Genomic DNA, 25,466 nt, shown 5'->3' with positions numbered 1-25,466 from the left:
GCTGGGGAGTGTCAGAGCTGGGGCTGAAACCCAGACCTGGCTCTTTCCCATCCTATCACCCCCTTAAGTAGAGGGTAGAGGTCAGGCCCTCTCCTGCCCACAGAGGGACCTTAGAGCATGAGCTCATCTCCCTCCCTGCCACCCCTGGCCTCTGCTGCTCACCCATCCAGAATAGATGGAACTGGGCTGGTTGGTTATGATGTCTGAACTGAGGTCCCTTGAAGGCAGGGGTCCCCGGCTCTGATGACTCCCCCTCTGCCTTTGCTCAGATGACCCAGCTCATGAAGGCCGCCAAGAGCGGGACCCGAGATGGGCTGGAGAAGACACGGATGGCCGTCATGCGTAAAGTCTCCTTTCTGCATAGGAAAGACGTTCTTGGTGAGCAGGGGTAGCACTCGGCAGTGTCCTGGGGTTGGGGCATTCTGGGGGTGACGTGGCTGGTGCCTGGCCTCTTCCAAACTGAACCCTAAATGTCGGGGTCAGTCTCATCTTGCTTCCCACATCTTTGACCGGTGTGGCCAGCTTCTTCTGTGAGCGATGTAGCTTCCCTTCAGTGTGTGGCCACGGCTGTCACTCTCCTGCCTCCTGATTCACCTGGCTTTATCTAGAATGTTCTTTGCCCATCTTCCTTTCACCACTACTTATTGAATACCTACTAAACACTGTCCTCAGTGAACCTACCAGAATTTCTTCCAGGGGCTCCAGATGCAGTGGGAAGTGATGATTCAGACAGACTCTAGTCTTTCAGGTTCTCGGGGGAGTGTGGAGATGGGCATGGGTCGACATTTATGGCGTGTCCGCTGGGTGCCTCGCTTACAGACGAGGGGACAGGTACACGTCATAGACTTTCCTGAGGGCATGGGGGTGATGGAGTAGGTTGGGGTGAGAGGTCAGGGCCAGGTCAGTGTGGCTCCATGGGCTTGGCTGGGCGCTTGCCCTTCAGGACAGCAGAGAGTCACCAGGGTTTTAGACAGAAGTGTCCCAAGGTTGGATTTGATCATTTGACCATTCACTCATTCTACAATTATTTACTGTGGGCTACTATGGATAGTAACCCATCGTCCCAGGATACAGCTGTGAATGGAATGGCTGTGACTTCTCCCTGGATTCCCTCAGTGCCAATGCTCTGGTCAGGTTGATGGGAGGCTTAAGTGTGAGCAAATAGGTAATATACTGTCTAGTCACGATAGGCACTCTGGGAGAAAAATTGAACTGGGGGTGGGGGAGGGAGCAGAGGAAGGGCTCTATGGCGTGTGCTGAAGCCTGCACTCTCTGATGAGGTGGCATTTCAGCATCTGGGGTGAGTCATGCGGGTAGCTAAGGGAGGGTTGTTTGGGGAAGTGACGCAGGTGGAGAGGGTCCTGTGGAGCCCTTTTGCTACTCACGTCTCAGCTGCCTGGGCTTTCCTGGCTTGCACAGGCCTCCTGCACCTGCCATTCCAAGGCATTGCCTGGGATCTGCTCCTGGCAGGAGTTGAGGGATTTTTTTGCCCACTATCTGCCTGTCCCGCCATTGTCTTGGTTTTTCTCTCTGTCCTGGCCACTCTTCCAAGATCCCCCAGTTCCATAGGCCTTACTCAGGTCTCCATCTCTTGCTTTTGATGCCCACCATAGCACTGATTCCCTCTTCCAGATAATGTCCAGACTGGGGCCCTCACAAGGTTCCCAGCAAGGCCCAGCCCCTGTAATGTGTTGCATCTTTGGAAACAACAGACAAGAGGACAAGGGGACAAAGATGTAGGACAGTAGGTTAATGGTCAGTGATGTCTGGGCAGAACGCTGAGGGTGCCAGAACTTGGGTGGGAGGAGGCCGCATCCGGGGAGGGCCTTCTGCTGGCCTCACACATGGACTGGCACTTTGAGGGAACATGGCTCCGAGCCAAGGAGAACCCACAGCGCCTTGGAAATTGTCTCTTGGAAATTGTGCATTTTTGCCGTCCTGTGCTTCAGTTTCCTCCTTCATGCAATGGGGCTAATAGTGATTCCTGTCTCCTGAGGCCAAGGAGAGGATGGCCATAGTGCACACAGAAAGAGTCTGGCACAGCAGGCATTGTTCTTGGTGACTGTCAGCCTTGGTGGCATTTGGTGCCAGCATAGCATCACACTGCCTTGGGTTCCGTCAGTCTCTCTGGCCTTACAGTTTTCGTAGAGGTGACACCTAAACCCTGGCTAAGCTGATCATCCCATGCCTCCTCTACCTTTGGGGGACGCTGGCTACTATAAAGGAGTAGACAGGCCGGGTGACTGGGGACTGTTTCTGGGACACCCTCTCCACTCCGCCCACTAGCCCTGGGCCTAAAATGACCCTCCCCCAGAGGCGTTATTAATAGCCGGGCGGCTCAGATCACAGGCCAAGAATGTTACCCAGCAGCTCGTGGGGGAAGAGGAAGCCTAGGACACGGCGGCTGGGGTGGGTGCGTGGTGATGCCCGAGGCAGTATGTGGGCCAGGCAGGAGGGACTTCACCACCCCCACCCTCACCCCCACGCTGTCATTCGCTGTCCGTCGTCCTCCTCCTCCTCTGTGTCCTGCTCAGGTAAGGGCCTGACTGGGTGTCCTGCTTCTCCGGCAACTGGACTGGCTACCACTTCTCTTTTTCTCTGTCTCCCGCTTCCTGCTATCTGTGGCTGCCACACGCACTGGAGCCTTTTGAATAGCAGGGACTCGTCGCCCTGAGCCTCTCATGGAGGGGGAGTCAGAGCCTGGGAGGAGAACCTTTCAGCATCCCACTGGGCCTCCTTTTTTTCCTTAGGGCCTTGGGTTTCTGTGGAACTCTCTTTGCCATCAGCTGAGCCCAGCCCCAGTAGGCTGGAGTCCTCGTCACACCCAGCTGAGCCTGCTCCCTTTGGGGTATCTTTGTATATTTTAGAATGGAAATGCAAAGCCGATGGGTTGATTCTTCTTGGGCTGTATTTTCTTCCCCCCCATTTTGGCATCCAGATGAAAACTATTTTTAGTGCCCAGTGATGGGGACACGAGTGTTTGGCCCATGCCAGGCTGGAGCAGGCAGAGTGGGCAGGTCTCAGCAGGGACAGTGGCCCTGTGGGGTGCTGTTTTCTCATCCCCCAACTCTCCCTCCCACTCCCCCGACCACAGGCTCTGGGGGAGCAGCCTTGGATTATAGAGAGCCTGGGAGCTGGAGCTAACCCACTGACTCAGGGGCAGTAGTTCCCGGGTGCAATCCGGGACTGTTTGAACGGTTCTCATCTCCTGGAGCCTGAGCAGGGTGTACCATCTCCACCTGAGCTGCACTACCTTCCCATTTGTCTTTCCAGGTGACTCGGAAGAGGAGGATATGGGGCTCCTGGAGGTCGGTGTGACAGACTTCAAACCTCCAGCCCCAGAGCTGGGCCCCATGCCGGACGGCTTGAGTCCTCAGCAGGTCTGTGGGAAGCTGGGCAGCTGCCAGCCTGCTTGCTGTTAGCACCTGAGGGGAAGTGACCACGAGAGGGAAGGGGACTTTAGTGGGAACTGGACTCTGTGTGTTCCATACTGTGGGTCTGGAGATGGTAAGATCTTAGAATTTGGGATGCTTAGGACCCGCTAGCCCCATGACCCCCAGAAAGGTGTGTTTCTCAGTCCATCCCCTGTGGTCCTGTCGTTGTCAGCTCCCCTTCTTGCCTTTGGGACCCTTCACACAGCAGGTACTGTTTCTGCTCCTTGGATCCCACACCCTTCCTGACTCTGTGGTCCATGCAGGTGGTCCGGAGACACATCCTGGGCTCCATCGTGCAGAGCGAGGGCAGCTATGTGGAGTCACTGAAGCGAATACTTCAGGTGACTCCCGGGGCCTCTGGGATGAGGGCGGGGCTCTGGGGGGGTCACTTTGTAAAGAACTTTGGGGGATTGTGGCAGTTTTAGAAAAGGGGCTAAAAGCCAGTCCTGCTGCTTCTGAGGAATGAGACAAGTGGGGACGCCAGGGATTTCCAAGGCTTCGGTTTGCAGCGAGAGCTGCTTTCTGAAGCGAAACTGGGAGTCTCTGAAACAAGAGTCAGGTGTGTGTTCCCTTTTGTGACTGGAAGGGACTGTGTCTTCCTGGCCATTCAGATGGCCCTCAAAGTATGGGTGCAGGGCAATGTCCCCTCTTCCTCACACTGGGATGCCCAGAGGACACTAAGTAGACATTGGAGTGACATGTTTGAGGACCCTTGTCTGGTTTGGGTCTCTAAGACCTGGGCTCCTCAGGGATATCAGAACAAGGCCACCAGGGAGGGGAACTGGTGGTGTGGGAACAGTTTGGGACCCATATGAAGGAGCCCAGGCATCATACAAAGTGACTGGAGAGTGTAGCTCTAGCTTCGAGAATTCGGGGCACTGTGCTAACCTGAGACCCCACTGCCCAGCCATGCAGATGGTTCTGAGTTTCCCCACTAGCCAGACTTGGTCCCGAGCCACCTACCCAGAGTCCTCATACACAGATGGTGTAGAAATTATCCTTTCTCCCAAGCCAGCTTAACATAGAAGTTCCCGGTATGTGTGTGTGTGTGTGTGTGTGTGTGTGTGTGTGTGTCTGGCATTGTGAAGTGACGGAGTTAGGGCAGAAATGCCACATTCGTGGAGAACCTTCTAGAAACATCCATGAAGAAGGCAGGATACTTTTACCCGCATCAGGAAGGCCCCACTGGGCAGATGGGTGGGCAACTGTTCAGTTCTCAGCCTGCCTCGTCTCAGGTGGCCTTTAGCTGGTGTCATCCCCGTTCCCATCCGTCCTGGCAGGATTACCGTAACCCGCTGATGGAGATGGAACCCAAGGCCCTGAGCGTCCGCAAGTGTCAGGTGGTGTTCTTCCGCGTGAAGGAGATTCTCCACTGTCACTCCATGTTCCAGATCGCCCTGTCCTCCCGCGTGGCCGAGTGGGACTCCACTGAGAAGATTGGGGACCTCTTTGTGGCCTCAGTAGGTGTTTCTGCTTAGATTAGCCTGTCGAGCTTCCGCCCCCACCTGGTTGCCTTGTCAAAGTCAATGATATCAGAGCCCCTCAGACATTGTGTCCTGCACTAGAGGTTAGGCATGACACCTTGATGTCCCAGAAGAGATGTACCAGGCCAAGACAATGTTGAAACCAGAGTATAGTGGCATTGTTGCCCGGAGACTAACCTCATTGGCCGCCCCCTGACTTGGTGCAGGTTCCTTACCAAGCCTTCCACATATGATCAGCGAGGCTTGCACATGCTGGCCCAGGTTGCATTTGTAGCTCCAGGGTGAAACCTTAGAATTTGGGGAAGAGCCTATATTGTGATCCTGGGGTCCCGGTTCCAGTTTGGCTTTACAACCTCAAGTAGTCTTGGGATGTCTCTGGGCTCAGATTCCATGCCTGTGGAATGAGAGGTGTACTGGATTCCTGCTTATCAAACTGAAATCCTCAGACTTCAGAGAGGGAGCGGGTCAAGCCGGCTTTGCTGGGTTGTAAGCCTCTGGCTTCTACTAGTGGCCAGGATGGTCTTGAGAGAGCTTAGATGCGACATCCCAGGTGGGTGTGTCCAGGGGGCTATGGTGAGAGATTGGCTGACCTCTGACATCTGTAGCTTAGCTGTGGATGCATCTCCCCAATTTCTTGGCCTTGGAAAGGAAATAGATGGAGCCCAGGCAGCGTCTGCCCTAGGCTGCTTTCTCTCTGGGGCGGGTTCTGAGTTGCTGTAGGAAAACTCTGTTTCCTGTTACCTTGCTTCCCAGCTCCAAGACTCCTTCTTCCCTGAACAGGGTCTCGGAAGCATGATGTGTGTGTGTGGGGGGGATGCAGGGTCTCGGAAGCATGGTGTGTGTGTGTGGGGGGGGGTGCAGGGTCTCGGAAGCATGATGTGTGTGTGTGTGGGGGGGTGCAGGGTCTCGGAAGCATGGTGTGTGTGTGTGTGTGGGGGGGTGTTGCAGCTACCTCTCCCGCCATGCTGATGCAGCTCCTCTTCCATTTCTTGCAGTTCTCCAAGTCCATGGTCTTAGATGTGTACAGTGACTATGTGAACAACTTCACCAATGCCATGTCCATCATCAAGAAGGCCTGTCTCACAAAGCCAGCATTCCTCGAGTTCCTCAAGGTAGCCTAGGGCCATGCAGTCCGAACTCACAAGGGATGGACTTGGGGAGGTGCCTCAGGAGAAAGGGACCTCGTCCTGGAGCCCGGGGAGCGGTTCCTAGGGTGGAGACTAGGTCTGGACCCTGCCACTGGGTCCATGCCCTCAGAGACTGACAAGTGACACAGCCTTGTTCCCACAGCGGCGGCAGGTGTGCAGTGCAGACCGAGTCACCCTCTATGGGCTGATGGTGAAACCCGTTCAGAGATTCCCACAGTTCATCCTCCTGCTCCAGGTACTGCCTGGGACTCCCTGAGGGTCAGAGGATGGCTGGGGGAAGGGAGGTCAGGTGGCTCGCTCTCATCTGGGGCCCACTCCTGGTTTGGGGTTTGCTTTGTCTTTCTCGACTTCGAGAGGGCAGCCTGTTGTGCTCAGCAGCATTTTTTTTTTTTTTAAAAAAAGATCTGCTTTGTTTAGATTATGTATATGGATGTGTCTGTGTGGGGGCATGTGTTTGTGATGCTGGTACCTTCGGAGGCTGGGGCGGTGGGTCCAGTAGTGCTAGAATTACAGGCAATTTTGAGCCACCTGATATGGATGTTGTTAAATTGAAATTGTGCCTTCTGCAAGAGTTGGAAGCTCTCATATTCACTGAGCCATCTCTCTAACCCATGAGTGTGTGTGTGTGTGTGTGTGTGTGTTTATAGTGATCATGTGGAGGTCAGAGGACAACTTGCAGGAGTCAGTTCTGTTCTTCCCTGTGGGTCCCAAGGATTGAACTCGGCTCCCCAGGCTTGGTGGCAAGTGCCTTTTAACCTGCTGGGTCACCTATTCAGCCCCATAGCCTATTTGACACCTTTGCTCAGGCAGGAAGGGGATACGACTTAGCCTTCCAGAACTCCTCAAGCAGTCCGCCGACCTCACCTTGGTCAGGTGTCACTTAAGCATAAACCCAGGAAGCCTGAAGGAGCCTCAGTCCCATGCAAGGCCCTGCGGTCTGTCCTCAGACAGGGTGGCAGCGGCCAGGCTGAGGGCCTGGTAGCATCTTCGTCTCTATCTGCAGAGCTGCTGCGCTGTGGGTGTGGGCTCTGGGCTCTGAGCACAGTGTCTGTGAAGTCTGTATCCACTCTCCAGTGAGGCGGTTGCTGTTGGCCTGCCGCCTCTCAGTGCGCAGGACTGTGGCATCCAGCATGTTCCCACTGTGCAGGTGTCCCTGCCACCCATCTGTGGGAATCCCTCATCTCTCCTCACTGAAACGCTGGACCCAGTAAACGATAATTCTCCTCTCCCATCTCCTTAGCCGCTGACAGCCACTCCTCCCATCAGCGGCTTTCTCACCCTGAAATCTGATAATTCTAGAAGCCGCCTTGAAGTGACATTGCATAGTGTTTGTCTCTGATGATGCCATGTCCTCAGCATTCAGCCTTATTATAGCGTGGGTCACAGATGCCCTTCTTCCCAAGGCCTAGTGGTGACTCTTTTTTGTCAGAACACGGTCATTTTGTCTTTATTCACTAGGCCTTAACCTGTGCTTTCCATATCAAGTGCCTTGGTCCCAAGGATAAGCTGCATCCTTCAGGTCTGGTCTATGTAGACCATAGGGTGATGCTCTGACTCGAAACTGAGGGCCTCTGTGTGTGTATGTGTGTGTGTGTGTTTGTGTATGTGTGTGTCTGCTCATGTGTGTGTGTGCACATGTGTGTGTCATATCCTTTTCATGCTCTCTCTGGCCCTGGCAGGACATGCTGAAGAACACTCCCAGAGGCCACCCTGACAGACTGTCGCTGCAGCTAGCCCTCACAGAGCTGGAAACACTGGCTGAGAAGCTGAATGAACAGAAGCGGCTGGCCGACCAGGTGGCCGAGATCCAGCAGCTGACCAAGAGTGTCAGTGACCGCAGCAGCCTCAACAAGGTGGGTGTGTGCCTAGCCCTTCGGTGCCCTGTGTTAACAAGATGGGTGTGCACCCAGCCCTCAGTCACCCATGTCAACAAGGTGAGCATGCACCCAGCCCTTCAGTCCCCTGTGCAGGGGTGCCTCGCCTGCCTTGCCTGTTGCTCTTGCAGCTTGCCTATTGTCATTTGCTAGGTGGCAGTGTTCTCTGAGGGAGGGGAGCTTGAGCCACTGGATAGCACATTCATTGTGATTCATGCTATTTTAGGATAAAAGAGAGTTTTGTTCTTTAGTCTCATTACCAGAAACCAGAAACCGTACATTAGTTAAGTGAGTGGATTCTAAAATCTCCATCTAAATCAGATTTTTTTTTTTGAGGCAGGGTCTCATGTATTCCAGGCTGGCCTCAAACTCACTCTGTAGCTGAGGAGGGCTTTGAAATTTGGATTCTCCTGCTTCTAATTTCCCGTGATAGGATTACTCGCATGGAGCATCATGCCCAGTTTGTGCAGTGCTGGGGAATTGAATCTAGGGTTTTATGTGTACCAGGCAAGTGCTCTGTCCACTGAACTACACCCCAGTTCAATGCAGGTGTGCTGGTGAACACCTGTGACTTTAGTACTTGGGACACAGAGGAGACAGAGTAGGAAGAGCCAGAGTTTCAGACTAGCCTGGGCTAATTGGGGAGTTCTAGGGCAGCCAGGGATACCGACGAGAAGACACGGTCGGCCGCTGTGCTTTTTCCTGGTGCATGCGGAGTGTGAGTCCCTTGGTGTGCGTCCCTCACTGCCCCCTGCAAAGGCCTGGAGAGCCTACTTCTGCCCTCGCACTCACTGGCTGCAGGGTGGAGGTGGACAGGGATGGTCTGCGGGTGAGGTGGCCCACCAGAGCTTACTAGATGGTTGTTTCCAGAGAGGCGGTGTGGTGTGAGGTCACAGGAAGCGTTCGATGTTCTGGGGAGTCCCAAGGGCAGAGCTGAGGCTGGTGGCGGCCTGTTCCTGGAAGGGGATTTCAGCAGTGTGGAGAGAATGCCCACTGTCCAGGAGGGTGGCCTGGGAGACAGCAGCTGGTCACCATGCTGGCCAGTGTGGAGAACTCCCTGCTGGAGCGGCTGCCTTTGTCTACTGTTTTTCACCAGGTCATGGAGTCAGGCTGGGCTGGGTCGGCTTGAGCTTCAGGCACTGCCATGCGTTGTCCTGCCCAGGTCACAGGCAGGCTGCAGGCCAGTTTGGGCCCAAATTGGGACATGCCATCAACCTCAGATTCGAGGAACTTTCCTTAAGGGCTGGAAGAGTTGGCTCAGCACCTAAGCTGTGGGGCTCCCTTCAACTGAGGGTGGTTGCCCACTTCTGTTCTCACTAAGGGCACGTGTTGGCTTGAAGGCATCTGGTTTGCTTCACCTGCCTGGGAGCCCAGGATCTGCAATGTGTGGCAAGGAGAAAGGAGGGGGAGGGGGCTTCCCACTCAGGGTTGCACAGGGTGGTTTTCCCAGGGATCGTTCCTCCTGTACTCCAGACAGTGCTGACGCCCCATGCCCCAAGCCTGCTGTTTTGTAGGGAAGGCATGAGCTCCTGAAACTCCGGGCCTTTGTGCTGGAGAGGCGTCTTCCTGCATCAGTGTCTGGCAGGAGAGAAGCCTGTTGGTACTGCCCTGGGAAGAGCTGTCTGTTCTTTTCCACTGCTTCCCCACTTCCACCCCAACACCTAGATAGAGCAGGAGGTGGTCAGCGCGACCCATTTGCTGTCAGGGATAGAGGATGAGTGATCCGAGGCTCGGCTTCCCCTTCGCTGAGTAAGGGGTGACCTGGGCAGGTATGGGTGCGTATGTGGAGAGGGTATCAGCTGCATACCGTGTCCCCCCGCTCTCCCAATAACCACCCCATCGAGGGGACTCTGTGGACAATCTGGGGCAGTTGAGCATCTGATCAGTAGCCGTCCTCTGGCTGTCATCCGGAGAGAAGTGGAAATGAAACCGGGAGGGGCAGAAACAGACCCACGAGCTGTTTAGAAACAGCCGACTCAGGAGCCTCCAGAGAAGTGCGGGTGCAATGGTTTTCTTTTTCCTTTTTAAGCTGCAAAAGGGACAGGACCACCAGCCTGCAGCCCAAGGGACCTTCCTCTTCCCAGCCTAGGTCCTGGCAACCGCAGCTTCCCCGAGTTGTGTTGTCTTGAGCTGTGTGTGCCTTGCTTATAGACACTGTGTGGAGAAGTAGGGCCATAGCAATGGCGGGGACTCCAGCGAATTTGGGGCTTCAGTAAGGTGGGAATAGTGGGACCGCTCCCACTCCTATTGGCACTGCCACACAATACAGTGGGGGCAACGCAGCGGGGCTCCATCCTGCGTGGGGACTGTGGGGGATGCTATGGGTGCTTCCCACTTCTAGAATCGATTTCTATACCTTAGGGCTGCTGAGCTGATTGATTAAGTATGTGTGGATTGTTTCTGGGTCCCACTGTGACCACACAGCAATGTCTGTGCCACGAGGACCCTAGTTTGTGCATTCACTTGAGGGGTGCTCTGGGAAGCAGGGTCCTATTCAAAGGAGCCCAGCAGAGAGAGACTGGGACCAAGACAGCTGGAATCATCCTACTCCAAACAGATTTCATTGGATCCTCCCCGACCTACTTAAAAACTCCACAGGGAAAAAGATATCTCTCAGAGGCGATTCTGGATGGTTTGGGAGTCCCAGTGTAGTGGGTTGGGCTTGGTTGGGTCTTGGGGTCTGAGAGTCTTTGGTCTCCTTAGAGCAGGCATTGTTGACCAGCAGATCTGGGCCCTGCAAGGAATGATGTGGATCAACGCAGTTCAGCAGATCACAGGGAAGCCTTGGGGCTCCTTCCAGGTCACATGTCCCCAGAAAGCTGTGTCTCCCCATGACAAAGATGGTCTTGAACAGTAGCACAGACACAGGGTCCTCTGTGGGTACCCATTGCATACCTAATGCAGGGTGTCCTGCGCCTTCCTGGGGCCCACACAGTAAGGCCCTGGACCTGTTTAATGTGCTCTGCTGTGGCCTTGAAATTTGTGCTTACCTTTGAGCCCGCGTCTGCCTTGCATTGTGGCTTTGTGTATTACTTGACTCCATAGATACCATACTCATTACTTGTGTGATCTGATCAGTGGAGGTTCTGAGGAAACCGAGGCTCTGACTGAAATGTCCTGTGACTGCCCGGCTGGGGAGCATAGGAGCTGCTCAGAGATGGCGTTGGTCACTTTTGAGCCTGTATATTTGGTGAAGGTGGTTATGGGATCATAATATATGGGGTTGATGACAGAAGCCAGCTCACCCAAAAAACAGGCTGCTGAGCTCTGCTCTGGCAAGGGTGGCTCATCAGGCTCTCAGAGTCTCCCTGAAGCAGAGAACCCAATGTGTGTCCTGGCCTGCTCTGTCTGGGGTATTTTGCTATCTCCCGACAGGTGCTGACTCTGGGTCATCCTTTTTCTCTCCCAGTTGCTCCCTTTGCTTTTCTTTGTGTACAGAATCTCTTGCCCAGGCCATCCTCAGAGTCCCTACGTAGCTGGGGCTGACCTTGAACTTGTGCTCTGCCTGCCTTCACATCCCAAGGGCTGGGATTAGAGTGTGTGCCATCGCTCTTGCTTTATGTGGCACTGGGATTGGAACCCAGGACTTTGTGCATTCAAGGCAAGCACTCTGCCAGCTGAGCCACTTCCCAGGCCTTCTGCTGTTTCTTTTTCTTTCTTTCTTTCTTTCTTTTTTTTTTTTTTTGGTTTTTCGAGACAGGGTTTCGCTGTGGCTTTGGAGCCTGTCCTGGAACTAGCTCTGTAGACCAGGCTGGTCTCGAACTCACAGAGATCCGCCTGCCTCTGCCTCCCAAGTGCTGGGATTAAAGGCGTGCGCCACCACCGCCCTGCCCTTCTGCTGTTTCTGAGAGGTCTCACTGCATGGTCCAGACTGGCCTGGACCTCACGGCCCCGCCCCCACCCCAGCTGGCATTCGAGATTGTGACACGGGTATTGACCTTCTCTGACCCTTCTCCAGCTGTTAACCTCTGGCCAGCGGCAGCTGCTTCTGTGTGAGACTCTGACGGAGACGGTGTATGGAGACCGTGGGCAGCTGATCAAGTCCAAGGAGCGCAGGGTCTTCCTTCTCAATGACATGCTGGTCTGTGCCAACATCAACTTCAAGTAAGAGCCTGGAGGGGGTGGGGACCCCTTTCCAGGGGACCTTTGTGGTCTACTCTCTCCCCAGCCCCTGCCCTGATGAGGTATCAGATACTTCGCCTTCCTCTCACCTCCCTCACACCCTGCTTTCTCCTTGGCCCCTAACTGCAAAAGGGTTTGGACTAGTAAGGGGGCTTCCTCTGACCCCAGACTCCTTGTCATTCTTAGCCCAGGGCTGTGTGCCATAGATCCTGCTCTTAGTAGGTCTGTGTGCTACAGACCCAGCTCTTAATAGGTCCATGTGCTACAGATTCCACTCTTAGTAGGTCCGTGTGCTACAGACTCAGCTCTTAGTAGGTCTGTGTGCTAAGACTCTGATCTTAGGAAGTCTGTGTCCTACAGACTCCACTCTTAGTAGGTCGATGTCCTACAGACTCCACTCTTAGTAGGTCGATGTGCTATAGACTCCACTCTTAGTAGGTCCGTGTGCTATAGACTCTGCTCTTAGTAGGTCCGTGTGCTATAGACTCCACTCTTAGTAGGTCCGTGTGCTATAGACTCCCCTCTTAGAGGATGAGCCTGCAACCTTGGAATTGAAGAGGGTTTTCCTTGTGTCTACCCCAGATCCCTGATGTTTTAGCCCACATAGGGTTCCTGTTTGTACCCCTCCTTCCCCAGAGCCCAGGGCAGTTTCTGCCTCTAGGAACATGATTCCCATCCCATGGGAGGCTATAGAAACACCCAGAACTGGGCTGTGGGTTTAGCCGGAGAGCAGGAACTGGGCTAGTGGGAGGAAGGTGGCCTGTGGCTGTGTTGAGCTGCTGGAACCTCACGTTTGGCTGGCACAGGAGTCCACACAAATGTCAAGACCTCTGGCTCACTTGAATGGGTGATGTAACATATGGGGCCACATTGCCTCAGGCTGTGAGAGCTAGGAGCTGGGGCCTGTGCTCTGCATCCTTCCCCTTACTCAGTAGGGGCGCTCACAGGTGTCCCTTGTATGGCCCTGTAGGTGTAAGGGGTGGACACTATTCTCCGTTGCACTCTTAGAATTCATGCTCATGATCCTGGGAGAATCTCTACTTTCAAAACCTGATACTTTAAGAGCCTGGGATATAGCCTGATCCAGCTATTAGTTAGAGGCAGGCCAGTAAGTGGAGAATGACTGTAAACCCAGGCCAGCTCTCCCACCTTCCAGCTTGGGCACTCACAGTGTCGTGTGTGTGTGTGTGTGTGTATGAGTGTTTGTGCATTTGCGTGCACTCATGCATCTGTGTGTGTGTCTGTGTATGTGTTCGCGTACATGCTTGCATCTGTGTGTGTGTTCATGTGCATGTGTGTGTCTGTGCATGTTGTGTGCACATGTGTACATATGTGTGTGTGCCCAGAGTTTTATTTATACTCTTCATCCATCATCGGCTTGTACATTTCTGTTCATGGTCACAGAGTGGATTTGGGGAGCCTTGTGGGTATAGATCACGGGTCCTGGGAGGGGAATAAGCAGGGCTGCCAGGCTCATCCACCCACTGTCATCTTGTCCTTCCATCTGCTCGCCTATCAGCTATATATGGAGCCTTCTCTGTGCTGGTTCCCTGCTTCCGGCCTGGTGGGAGACTTGGCAAGGAAGCCTCTGTCACAGATGATGTGGGTGTTCACTCACCCACTTATTCATTCATTCATTCACCTCTAACATGTGTGTGTGTGTGTGTGTGTGTGGAGAGGGAGAGAGAGAGAGACCAGAGTACAACTTTGGGAGTTAGTTTTCACTCCTCCCACTGTCTGGATTATGGGGATCAAACTCAGGTCACCAGGCCTGGTAGCAAGTATATTCATCCACTGAGCCATCTCGCCAATCCTAGGTACTATGAATCTGAAGTCCCACTATGTCCAGACATCCAACAGGGCCAGGACCAGACTGCCACCCTTCCCAGTCTTGCATTGTTCAGCGTTGAGCATGTGTGAAGAATGGGGTGATAGCATTCAAGTTTGGGGACACTAGTTTGCAAATTTGGCTGAGTCACTGAACTTTGCTGAGTAGCAGTCTCCTGAAAGCCTGAAACCACTGGGGCGGTGGCCGGCAGAGTCCAAGAGATGGCTGGCTATCTGAGCCCCAGGGAGGCTTTCATATGGTTCTCCTCTGTGTACACCTGACCTAAACTGTCCCCATGCCTGCTGCCCAGGCTGGTGGCTTGTCCCCAGAGTCCTCAGCCTCACAAGAACGAGCCATCCAATAACATCTAACCTTCTTGTCTTTTCCCCAGGCCCTCCAACCACAGGTAGGTAGCTTGTGGCTCGGGGACTCAGGCATGTGACGCTGGTTCTGGGCCTGGGTATCCTGGTGCAATGCCTTGGTGTGGGTTCCCTGCACTGCGTGGCCTGGCTTGGACTGGGCCTGAGGTCTCATTGCTTGGGCTGTCTGGAGCCTGGCTAAGCTGAGGTGCTGGGAGCTGGAGCTGTATTTGCCTCTGGGCTGGGCTGCTGCAGGTTCTCCAGTGCTCTTCTTCCATCCCGCAGGGGCCAGCTAGAGATCAGCAGCCTGGTGCCTCTGGGGCCCAAGTATGTGGTGAAGTGGAACACAGCGCTGCCCCAGGTGCAGGTCGTGGAGGTGGGTCAGGATGGCGGGGCCTACGACAAGGACAATCTGCTCATCCAGCATGCGGGCGCCAAGAAGGCCACGGCTGCGGGGCAGGCTCAGAGTGAGTACTGCCTGGCTGCTGCCCCTCGCATGCTAAGCTTATAACCTGGGCCAGGGACCATAAACAGGTGGGGCTGGGCCTGGAGGGTCTTGCTGTTGTACCTCAGTGCAGATCTGTGGCTTCACAGGCACAGGCATGCCCTTGTGGCCTCATTGCTGCTGCACACCCTACACACGTTCCCCACCCGGTGCTAGGGTCCCTCACGCCCAGCTCACACAGCGACAGGGGCCAGGTGTGAATTGACAATTGCCTCCTGTGGGACCTTGGACAGGGGCCTTCTGTTTGTTCCCACTGTGCCTCCTGGTATGTTGAGGAACAAGAGATACTCCTCTTAGCCCCGATCTCCAGGGGTGCTAGGGAACTCAGGTCTGTCTGTCCTTTCCTGGGCCCATGTCTCCCCATCCTAACCCAAGTTCTCAGACTCTTGATAGATGGGAACAACTTAGAAGCCAGAGCCTCCTGCCTGGTCGCATCTCCCTATCGGCTCTCTGCTTGCACACTGGTCACCACCACTGTGCGTCTGTCCTGCAGTGGCCTCTGACTGCTTTTCTCCTTTGTCCCCTGAGTCCCCCTGTACCTTCCCCTGAGTTTATTTCAGATGGAGTATATGTTTGTAGTACGCTACTACCACCTCACTGTTCTGATGCACTAGGTCTAGAGACCCATGTGTTCCTCTGATGTGGCTCCTTAGCCTCTCTGAGTCTTGCAAGGGGTCCTGGCAAGGGGGTGTACCACCTTTGTCTGCAGGTCTTCCCCAGTCTGTGCCTTTCTTGCTGTTTGAATTAAGGATGCCTACCCTTCCTCCTCTTCCCATGCCAGTCTCTCTGATGGCCTGAGCTTGGGCCAGAGCCCCGTCATGGACTCTCTAGGTCTCAGGCTGAGTTTTCTGAGGTTGCCACATTCCTCATGGTGGGGAGGGCATGATGGTAGGTGTGTTCTGCAACTGGTCACATTGCATTCATAGTTTGGGAGCAAAGAGAGGTGGAGTTGGTGCTGGGTTTGCTTTCTCCTATTCGGCCCAGGGCCCCAGCCTTTGGGGCAGTACTGCTCACATTCATTCAGAATGGGTCTACTCACTTCAGTTAACATAATCTCCTCACAAAGCTCAGAGGTGTGTCTCCTAGGTGATTCTAGATCCTGTGAAGTTGGCAGCATTGATCATCACAACTGACAATTGGTTGCATGGAACCTTGGTTTCAGCCAGGGCCTTGGGCCCAGGGACACTAAACCGCAGGCCTGGCAGAGCAGAGTCCTGCGCACAGTGCGAGGCACTTGAGTTTCGCTTCCCCTCCCCACCACCGCTCTGCCCACAGCCCTGCCTGAGCGCTTGTCTCACTGGCCCCCGAAACTCTGGAAATTTTGAGGCATGATTGCGACAGCTGTTCTGGCCCTCTGAGGTCGCACCAGTGTCCGCTTCCAGATCTGTGAGAGAGGCGGGAGAGGCGGGTAGCCTCTCTTGGGTACCTTCAACATCATTCGACTCCCTTCTTCTTGGCCACCCCCATGCTGTTGCTATGGAAACCCCTGTGTCCCCCACTCTGTCCTTCTGCAGCCATGTTCCTTAAGCTTGACCCCCTTGAAGGGAGAGAGGCTCTGTAGGTTCTTCGTTAGCCATAGATTGTTTTTTATTAATATTATTATGCAAATATGGATACACAGAGAGCTCCTTGCATTTTACGCATGCTCTTTTAGACCTTGAACAACAGTAAAACCTAAACAAAACACAAACTGGATAAAAATAACACTATCGGACAGCAAATAAAATAAAATAAAATTCCAGTCTGCAGTATTAATTTGTTGCGACAGGTGACATTTTGTGTTGTTGAACCCAAACTGCTCACAGGATAGATGCAGCATACTTTCCCACAAGTGGGTCCCCACCCCGTCCCCAGCCCGCATCCTACTGGGCTGCTCATGTGGGGCTCCATCTTCCCACCAGCCTCCATCCTTTGGGCATTTTATACCTGTTATTGCATCGCTACCGTTCCGTGTGCCCCTGCTCTTCGCTGGTTCCCCACTCAGCCCCCAAGTCCTCTAAAGCCCTGACCCCATACAGCAGAATGTGACATCAAAGTCACACTATCCCGGGGGCGTGGGATGTGCAACTGCTTCTTAACCCCCACAGTGACCCAGAAAGAGGCCTCAGCCACCTTACATAGCCCGAGAAACCATGACTTAGTGTGTGCCACCCTGTTCCCGAGGTGGCACTCAAGGACGCCTCTGCCCACGGTGTCGCCTCTGTTTGTGTCACGGGCTTCTCACACTGGTACCTTTCTCCCAAGCATTTTCTACCAAATGACTAATGCCCTTCCCTACCCTCCCCTGCTGTCTGCCCATCCCCCTGGGTCCCAAGACCCAGGCAGAGCAGGGACCCTGCCTACATTGCATAGCAGGTCCTCCATATGTCATTGAACAGTTTGCTGCTCATGGGCTGCTGTTAACCTGGGTACCTTTGCACATGCTCTTCCCTGGCTTGGCCGTACCCGTCACATTCTGGCTTGGAGTAGGCGCCTCAGTTTTTCCAAGCATGGCTGATATAGTCCTTTGGCCCTTGTGAGCCTCTGTACAACTGTGGCACCATTCCATGTGCGACACCTTCCTTCTGCTGGGACCTCTCTCCCTGGTCAAATCTCCTCCAGCGTTCCCAGTGCCTCTTCTCTATGGACATGGCTTACTTTTCCCTGTCGGCAGATGCTTACCTCCCCCAGCCCCAAGGCTGAGTCCGGTGTCTTCTCTACCAGACAAGGTGTACCTGGGCCCGCCGCGCCTCTTCCAGGAGCTACAGGACCTGCAGAAGGACTTGGCAGTGGTGGAGCAGATCACCCTGCTTGTCAGTACCCTGCATGGCACTTACCAGGTGGGCGTGGCCCCGGGAGTGGTGAGGGGGCATCCCTGCATGGTACTCCAATGCACTCTGGCTCTGAGCAGGGAGCCGTGGTAAAGGCTGGGAACCCCCTGACCCTCCCAGAAGCCTTTGCACACGTCTGGCTTTGTGCGATAGTTGGGTCTTACAGATCCTCCCTGACCTCTGCCCCAGGTTGCAAAGCCTCTGGTCAGGAGGGCATCCCTCTTGGAGGAAGCGGCGGCTGGGTGGGCTCTCATCCAGGGCTAGGAAGTCCTGAGTATAGGTGGGATTGCCTCCTCTGTGGCTAGACTATCCCCTTCCCTGGGTGCTGTCACTGTTAGGACTTGTGTGGTTTGGAGCGAGCCAGGAGACGGTGGTGACCCCTTTCCTCCCCAACACTAGAACCTGAACATGACTGTGGCCCAGGACTGGTGCTTGGCCCTGCAGAGGCTGATGCGAGTGAAGGAGGAGGAGATCCACTCGGCCAACAAGTGCCGCCTGAGGCTACTCCTGCCTGGGAAGCCTGACAAGTGAGGGGGAGTCTGGGAGGGAAGGGGGTGCTCAGAGAGAGAGCCTGGGTCAGGACTGCCCTGAGGAGAGAGTACACACCCGCTGAGGATCGTGCCCCGGCCAGCACCTGGCACACGATAGGAACTTAGGAAAGAATGCACAAATGAATGAACATGTTGCTAACACCCCGGGTCAGCTTGATTCTCTGCTGGCGGCCTCCTATTCTCAGTCTCCAGTTAGTCCACCGCGTCACGCCCTCCTTCCTCACCTCAGCCTGTGGCCCCAGATCCTCTTCACAGACCCAGCCTCCCCAGTTCAAGGCCCTCTGCTCACAAGATCTCCGCAGGAGCTGTGGGTCCCTCTCTCAGTGTGTAGAAGCCATTCCGAGGTAGCAAGGAACTAGGGCAGTGAGAGCTGGCCTTCCTCCAGCTCCGTAGGGTGTGTCTCAGTGGCCTCACTTTACAAACCAGGAATTGAGGTCAGAGGGCCAGGGCCAGGCTCAGAACAGGGGCTTTGCTTGGGAAAGGAGGTGGGGTCCCTGCAGAGGGGGCTCTGGGCAGGGAAGTGCTGCTGTTCAGGTGTGGGCCTCTGGGCAGGGAGACGATAGCGACATGGCAACAGGTGCAGAGACGCAGGAGGAGAGAGCAGGGTCCTCATGTCGAGTGTGGGAGAATGCAGTCTGGGCTTCAGTCCAGGTTGTCCCCATCCCTGCTCCTGTCCTCTCTCTCTCAGGCACCCTAGAGTGAGACAGCTATGCCCACCTCCCTGGGTGCCTGGGTCACTTACAGGACTCTAAAGGGGTCCCAGCTGCTCCAAAGCCACCTCCTACCATCTTATCTATCCCTCTCTTCCGTGGACACTTCCCTCCCTCCCTCCCTCCCTCCCTCCCTCCCTCCCTCCCTCCCTCTCTCCCATGGACAGTCTCCTCCCCCTTTCTTCCCTCCATCCCTCTGTCCCTTTCTCTCTCCCATCTTCCTTCTATCTTCCTTTCTTTCCTTCTTCCTTCCTCTTTTCCTTACTGCATTTGTCCCCTCTACAACCATCTCACAGAGTGACTGCCCTGTGCCAGGTGCTGGAGAGAGACAGCGTGAGGTCCTTTCCCCCTCTGTGGAATGCTGGCAGGTGGTGATGACAGGACCTTAGCTGGGCATAAAGCCAGGACCGTTGGAGGTCTGGGACTGGGCTACCAAGAATGGCTTAGCTCCTCTAGCCAGGTGCCCCTGCCCATCACAGAGAGTGGAAGGAGGTCTCCCCAAGGTGCTGGCCACAGGCCTCCAGGAACATGGATTGAAAAAGAGCCAAGGTGAACGAAGGCCTTCCGAGGCCTACCGGGGATCTGAGCCTCTCTCCCAGGCACCCACGGGGTCCTGTCTCATCTTGCCCTTCGCAGGTCTGGCCGCCCCATCAGCTTCATGGTGGTCTTCATCACACCGAACCCCCTGAGCAAGATTTCCTGGGTCAACAGGCTGCACCTGGCGAAGATTGGACTCAGTGAGTACAGCCAGGGCAGGTGTAGGGAGGGAGGTTGAGCGTGTGAGCCCATGGTGGTCAGTGAAGCAGGGGCATTTCCCGGTGGGAGGGAGTGAAACCATGCAGAAATGCCTGGAGCTCAGCTCTGAACCTTGGACCAATCTCTTTCTCTCTCAGCCTCTCTCTGACCTGACACAAAGTGAATTAGCAGCTACCAGGGCCCCAGTGAGGGAGGCAATGCCTAGGGAGTGAGTGCCAAGTCTTCCTGGTGCTCAAGGTGACCGTAGCCTGCCTGCTAACCAGCTGTACAGGAAAACAAATAGCAGGCTGGACGCAGCTGATCTTAGCCAAAGGCCTCCTTAGTGCCCAGCATGGTGGCATATGCAATAATCCTAGCACTTGGGAGGCTGAGGCAGAAGGATTTGGGGTTCAAGGCTAGTCTTACCTGCAGAGCAAAGCTGGGGCTGGTTTGGGTCACAGGAGACCCAGGGTTTAAAAAGCTCACATAAACAAATAATAAACCGGAAACCTCTATATGACTGTTTCCGCCTTGTACCCATTAGTACTGATACAAAGAAGTCAGTGGGAGACTATAGAATGCTGCCGGGGTAGCAGATACTTGCAAACTTCCACATACGTCTACGCCATTGTTCACAAGCTCCCTGAGCTAGGGCTGTTGAGAACTTTCTTTTTTAGTCATTGAGGACTCAAGCCTAGAGAGGTGCAGTGAATTTTGTGAAGTCACACAACAGAAAGGGGTAGATGTAGGATACAGACACTGGGCATTGTGCCCCCGGGAGCCCAGGCCACCACCCTGTCCCTCTGTCCTATCCCTGCCACATTCCTGTTTGTTTTGCTACTTGGCATCTTGGTCAGTCAGAAGTGCTGTATGATAGACAGCCAGCTGATACTGGGACTGTTTCTTTACCTGCAAACAGAGACTACACCTTCATTTCCTGACTGCCCAGACCCGAATAATCACATAAAAACTATATTAATTACAACACTGCTTGGCCAATGGCTCAGGCATATTCCTAGCTAGCTCTTATATCTTAAATTAACCTGTCTCTATTAATCTATGTATTGCCACAAGGCTGTGCCTTACTGTTAAGGTTTTGGCGTCAGCAGCAGCATGGCATCTCTTTAGCTCAGCCTTCTTCTTCCCTGAATTTAGTTTGGTTTTCCCAGCTATATTCTGCCCTGACATAGGCCAAAGCAGCTTCCTTATTAATCAATGATAATAAAAAATATCCACAGCATACAGAGGGACTCTCACATCATTTATCTTTACTGTGTATAAATGTGCTTTTTAATATTTATCTGATGTGTGGGTTTTATGTCTATGTACCACATGCATGCAGTGTCCTCAGAGGCCAGAAAAAGGCATCAGATCCCCTGGAACTGAAGTCACAGATGGTTGTGAGCCATCATGTGGGTCCTGGGAACTGAACCTGGGTCCTCTGGGAAAGCGGGCAGTGCTCTTAATCACTGAGCCACCTCACCAACTCCCCACTTTTTTTTTCTGGGGCTCATTAACTGAGCTAGACTGGATGGCCAGCAAGCCTGAGGGATCTCTGCCTCTTTCACTTAAATGCTGCAATTGCAAGCACAGGCAACCGTTCCCAACTTGTTTGTTTTGAGCCAGGGTCTCCCCATGTAGCCCTGGCTGTTCTGGAACTCCCTCACTATGGAGACCAGGCTAGCCTTGAAGTTACAGAGATCTACCTGCTTCTGCTTCCCATGTGTTGGGATGAAAGGTGTGTGCCGCTATACCTGGGGTTTCCCAGCTTTTTTTTTTTTTTTTTGGTTTTTCCAAACAAAGTTTTTCTATAGGTTTGGAACCTGTTCTGGAGCTCACTTTGTAGACCAGGCTAACCTCAGACTCACAGAGATCTGCCTGTCTCTGGGATTAAAGGTGTGTGCTGCCACCACCAGCTGGCTTTTTTTTTTAATGTGTCCTCTGGGAATGGAACTTGTGCTTGTAAGGCAGGTACCTTATGGACTGAGCCATCCTCTGACAAAACTCAGAAGGCCTTCTGCTCTTGAGGAACTTCAATTTGAGATGGACAGGTGGACATTAAGTGAGGTGCTGGATGGTGAAGTGGGGCCATGTGGCTGTCACTGAATGTGAGGGCTGCACCAGGGAGAAGCCATGGGAAGATCTGGGCCAAATGATGCAGGCGTATGCATCACAAGCATGCAGGTCCTGGGGCAGCAGTGATGGCTGGTTCACAGTGACCAGAAAGGACAGTGCCTGGGGGTGAGGGAGTCAAAGAAGTAGGTGGTTGACTTGGAGGGCAGTGGTGTTCTGCAGGGCAGGGGTGAGGCTTGCAGAGTGCGCAGGGGGAGGCCTGTGCTCTGGTTGTGCCCTGAAGGTTTTCACTGAAACGTGGGAACCTGGGATGTCACAGTTGGGTTTCTATCCAAGTGAGCCATTCTGCTGCTATGCACAGGTCCTTGAAGGAGCAGGTGCAGAGGGGGATGGGGCGGGAAGGGGGTGTGGCTCTGGAGGAGCTATCCCAGCTTGGTCAGTGTCCTAGGCTAGGCCTAGTGTAGCTTAGAACTCGGCCTTGTCCACAGAGGGTGGAGGGAAGGCTTTGAGAGCTTTACCATGTGATCTGACCCTTGGAAGGGCTGAGGGGATCCCCCTACTGGGCCTTGGAGGCGGGTACACACTGATTCCCTATTATACATGACTTCAATGTTGGGCAGACCCAGGGTGAGCCCTTCCTCCCTCCCAACCTCCCTGCCCGGCTGTCCTTCTGCCCTCTCCCACTTCCCCTGCCTCCCTGCTCCCCTCCCTGCCCCCTCCTCCCTAGGGACCTCCTATCTTCCCCTAACCCTCTTCCTTCCCTTTTATTTCCTCCTCCCTTCCCTCCTCCTTCCCCTCTTCCTTCCTTCTGCTGTCAGGAGGGAACTAGGGTGTCACATATTCTAGGGAGGCTTTTACCCGGAGTAATGCCCTTGGTACTCTTTCTCCTTCCACTAGGAGCCGGGCCCCTTTGAGCTGAATTTACTCTGTGACCCAGGCAGGCTTTGAACTCACCATCCTCCCAGGTCAGCTTCCTGAGTACCTGGGACACAGGTCCAGGCTCCTGGGCTAGGCTTTCCAGGAAAATGGACTTCCTGTTTGAACCTGAATGCTCTGCAGAGCTGGGCTGGTGTGCTGGGCCTGGCGCTGACTGAAGCAGGTGCCTGGGCAGCCTGTAGACTGCCATATCTTCACACAGCTTCACTCTGGCAACCTCAGTAGGGCAGTCATTTGAAATTACATCTGAATGCCTAGGTCTCCTGGGGGCTTGAGTAGTTTCTTTTCATTTCGCTGCATTTTGTTTTTCATCTTAGTGTCGTGTGTGTGTGTGTGTGTGTGTGTGTGTGTGTGTATAGGTGTGTAGGGAACAGAACCATGTTAAAGCTGTGGCACTCCTATACCATATTTAATTTTCTTCTGTATACAGCGTGCCAGGATGGTAATCTGAAGACTGAGAAGGGAGAGGGACAGGAGAGACTTTGATTTAGCATTACACTGTGGTCCTGGGAAAGGCAACCGTCTCCCTGAGCCCCAGTTTTCCCATCCATGACCAGACTAGATCTCTAAGGGCCCTTGCTCATTGTTTGTAGGGTCTCAGGTGCACTAGAAGGTTCAGAAGGTGGCTAGGGACAGGTCTTACACATGTGACTTGGGGCCAGATGGCCTTGTTAGGTTCATAGTCCAAGGCTTCTGGCTGGGTTGTTCTGCAAACTGTTTAGCTTCCAGCTTTGGGGGAATCAGAGAGTAGGGACCATGCAGGTGCTTTAGGTTCTGGAGAGAGCGCTTGGGGTGTGGTGGCAGCCCTGCATCTGGGAGCAGAGCTGGGTCACAGTCTCTTCCCATGCATCGTAGCTGTTAGACTCCATTCATAAAGACTTGGTAGATGGTGCACAGAGAAGGCTCCAGAGAAGGAAGGGAAGGCTGGGGCTCTGTACCCCAGCTCTCAAGGCTCTACTCTTCTAGTCTTCATATTCCCAGGCCCCAGAGCCTCTCCCACTGACAGCTCTCCAGAGAGGGTCTGGGTGTGACAGGCCCCACCCATGCCCACACTCACAGGAGCATCAGAGGCTTGGGCCAGGGGTCTGCATGCAACCTGGCGGCCTCCCTTCCTCTCATTTCTGGTCTGATCTCTCAACCCCGTCTTGGCAGCTACCTATCACTGATGCCTATCTCCTTCTGAGCATGGCCTGGGAAGCCTTGGACTGTGTCCTAAGCCTAATCTCCATCAACCCTGCAAACCACCCCAGGGCTGGGATCCCCAAGCCAGTGGTTCTCAACCTTCCTAACGCTGTGACCCCTTAATGCAGTTCTCATGTTATGGTGACCCCCACTCCCACAACCATAAAACCATTTTTTGTTGCTGGTTCATAACTGTGGTTTTGCTACTGTTATGAACTGTAATGTAAATATCTGTGTTTTCTGATGGTCTTAGGTGACCCCTGGGAAAGGGTCCTTCAGCCCTCCCAAAAGGGGTCATGACCCATAGGTTGAGAACCGCTTTCCCAAGCTCTCTGGATATGGTGGTCTTGTTCTTTGGAATGGGGGACAAGACCCTACATCGCAGCTGGGAAGTTGTGGCCTTCAGCTGGCTTCCCTGGATGGCATTGGCATCTCTCACAGTGGGTGGCTTAGAGGAAGGACTCCCAACTTGGCCACTGTGGCCGTGACTAATTAGGGGCCTGTGACAGGGTCTTAAAGACGGCTGTGGTTCTGGAAACTTTGAGAGCAGTGGGTCCACGGTGGTGAAGACCTCACCCTGGAAGCCGAGCAACGAGCAGGCTAGAGGTGGCTCGGCCCCTCACCGTAGTGTTCAAAGGAAGGACGGTGACTAGAAATGGCCACCATTTCTCCAGGGCGTGGTATATCCTAGGCCTCGTGTGTATTCTTTCTAGGCTCCCCAGCAACTCCAGATGACTGGGATTCTGTCCCTATTTCTAGACGTGTCAACAGGTTCAGTGTCACGCAGTGAGTTGATGGCTGGGTTAGGTTGTGCCTAGGATGCTTCTAGCAGACTGGAGGAGATGGTTCCTGGGGGTGGGGGTGGGCTTTCAACCCCCAGTGGCTCCTGAGCTCCAGGAGCGCTGACAAACACTGCCCTAAATAAACCTCTGCTTAGCATCAGCTGGAATCACGGCTGTGCCGTTGGTGCCTCTCCTGAATGTCACTTTACCCCAAGTGGGCTTTCAGTGTTCAGTGGCCACAGCCACTCTGGTTTTTGACATGAACAATGGCGGTGGCAGATGGGGAGCCTCGACTCCATTTTCTTTTAACGCTCCCAGTGGCACGCAAGAAAGGCGCCATCTGGAAGGAGGAGGTCAGATCGTTAAAAATATATATGGTAATAAATCGCCAAGGCCTGATGGGCTGTGGGTGTGTAGGGGAAAGGAGGGAGGGAGGAGCTGGGGTGAGGTGTGGGGGTGTGGGTCGTGCGTTCACCTGTCTGGCTGTCGGGTGGGTGAGTGCCACGGATCTCCTGCCCAGCAGGGGAGGGTCTGGTTGTGAGTTCCCCGAGGGTGGGGACAGCATCTCCAATTGTGTCCTGTTTATTTACCATTGGGCCTTAACTGAGAGGCGGCAGGGCAGCCCATTTCCCACGGTGGCCTGGGCAAGCTGTGTGACATGCCCCGTGGCATAGATTCTTCATTTCAGCTTCCCCAACATAGAGGGGATGGAGGTCCTCAGAGGGAGGATGCAAGGATGGAGAGTATTTTGGTGTGTATTATCCTGAAGTCGTCCTGTGTCTGTTGGGTCTCTCACACTCTGGCTTTTCCACTTCCTCTTTTCGTGGCAAGGCTAGGTTTTGTGGGGCAGTTTCCAGGGTCTGGAGAGTTAAGGGCCTCTTCTGGGCCCATTAGGAAACACAGTCAATGCTGAGCCCTTCAGGCAGGGGAGGG

General features: G+C 54.1%; 1 protein-coding gene across 11 annotated transcripts in view; it reads left to right on the top strand.

Annotated features, from left to right (window-relative positions):
• Positions 1-25,466, top strand: part of Arhgef10l (Rho guanine nucleotide exchange factor 10 like) — a 130,541-nt gene that overhangs the window by 65,568 nt on the left and 39,507 nt on the right. For 5 of the 11 annotated variants that reach the window (XM_075944724.1, XM_075944729.1, XM_075944728.1 and 2 more), the window contains 13 exons: positions 270-378; positions 3,274-3,380; positions 3,698-3,775; positions 4,715-4,894; positions 5,914-6,030; positions 6,209-6,301; positions 7,746-7,919; positions 11,899-12,044; positions 14,282-14,296; positions 14,535-14,716; positions 17,458-17,573; positions 17,964-18,091; positions 19,462-19,562. In XM_075944724.1, coding sequence (XP_075800839.1) covers positions 270-378; positions 3,274-3,380; positions 3,698-3,775; positions 4,715-4,894; positions 5,914-6,030; positions 6,209-6,301; positions 7,746-7,919; positions 11,899-12,044; positions 14,282-14,296; positions 14,535-14,716; positions 17,458-17,573; positions 17,964-18,091; positions 19,462-19,562 — 1,546 coding nt within the window. Of the gene's footprint in view, positions 1-269; positions 379-2,356; positions 2,535-3,273; positions 3,381-3,697; positions 3,776-4,714; positions 4,895-5,913; positions 6,031-6,208; positions 6,302-7,745; positions 7,920-11,898; positions 12,045-14,281; positions 14,297-14,534; positions 14,717-17,457; positions 17,574-17,963; positions 18,092-19,461; positions 19,563-25,466 lie in introns of those variants that run through there. The other 6 variants (XM_075944726.1, XM_075944731.1, XM_075944730.1 and 3 more) reach the window with 3 other exon arrangements.

The sequence above is a fragment of the Microtus pennsylvanicus genome, chromosome 13 (assembly GCF_037038515.1).
Source record: "Microtus pennsylvanicus isolate mMicPen1 chromosome 13, mMicPen1.hap1, whole genome shotgun sequence".
NCBI classification, from domain to species: Eukaryota; Metazoa; Chordata; class Mammalia; order Rodentia; family Cricetidae; genus Microtus; species Microtus pennsylvanicus.
This window is presented reverse-complemented; position numbering and strand designations above follow the sequence as displayed.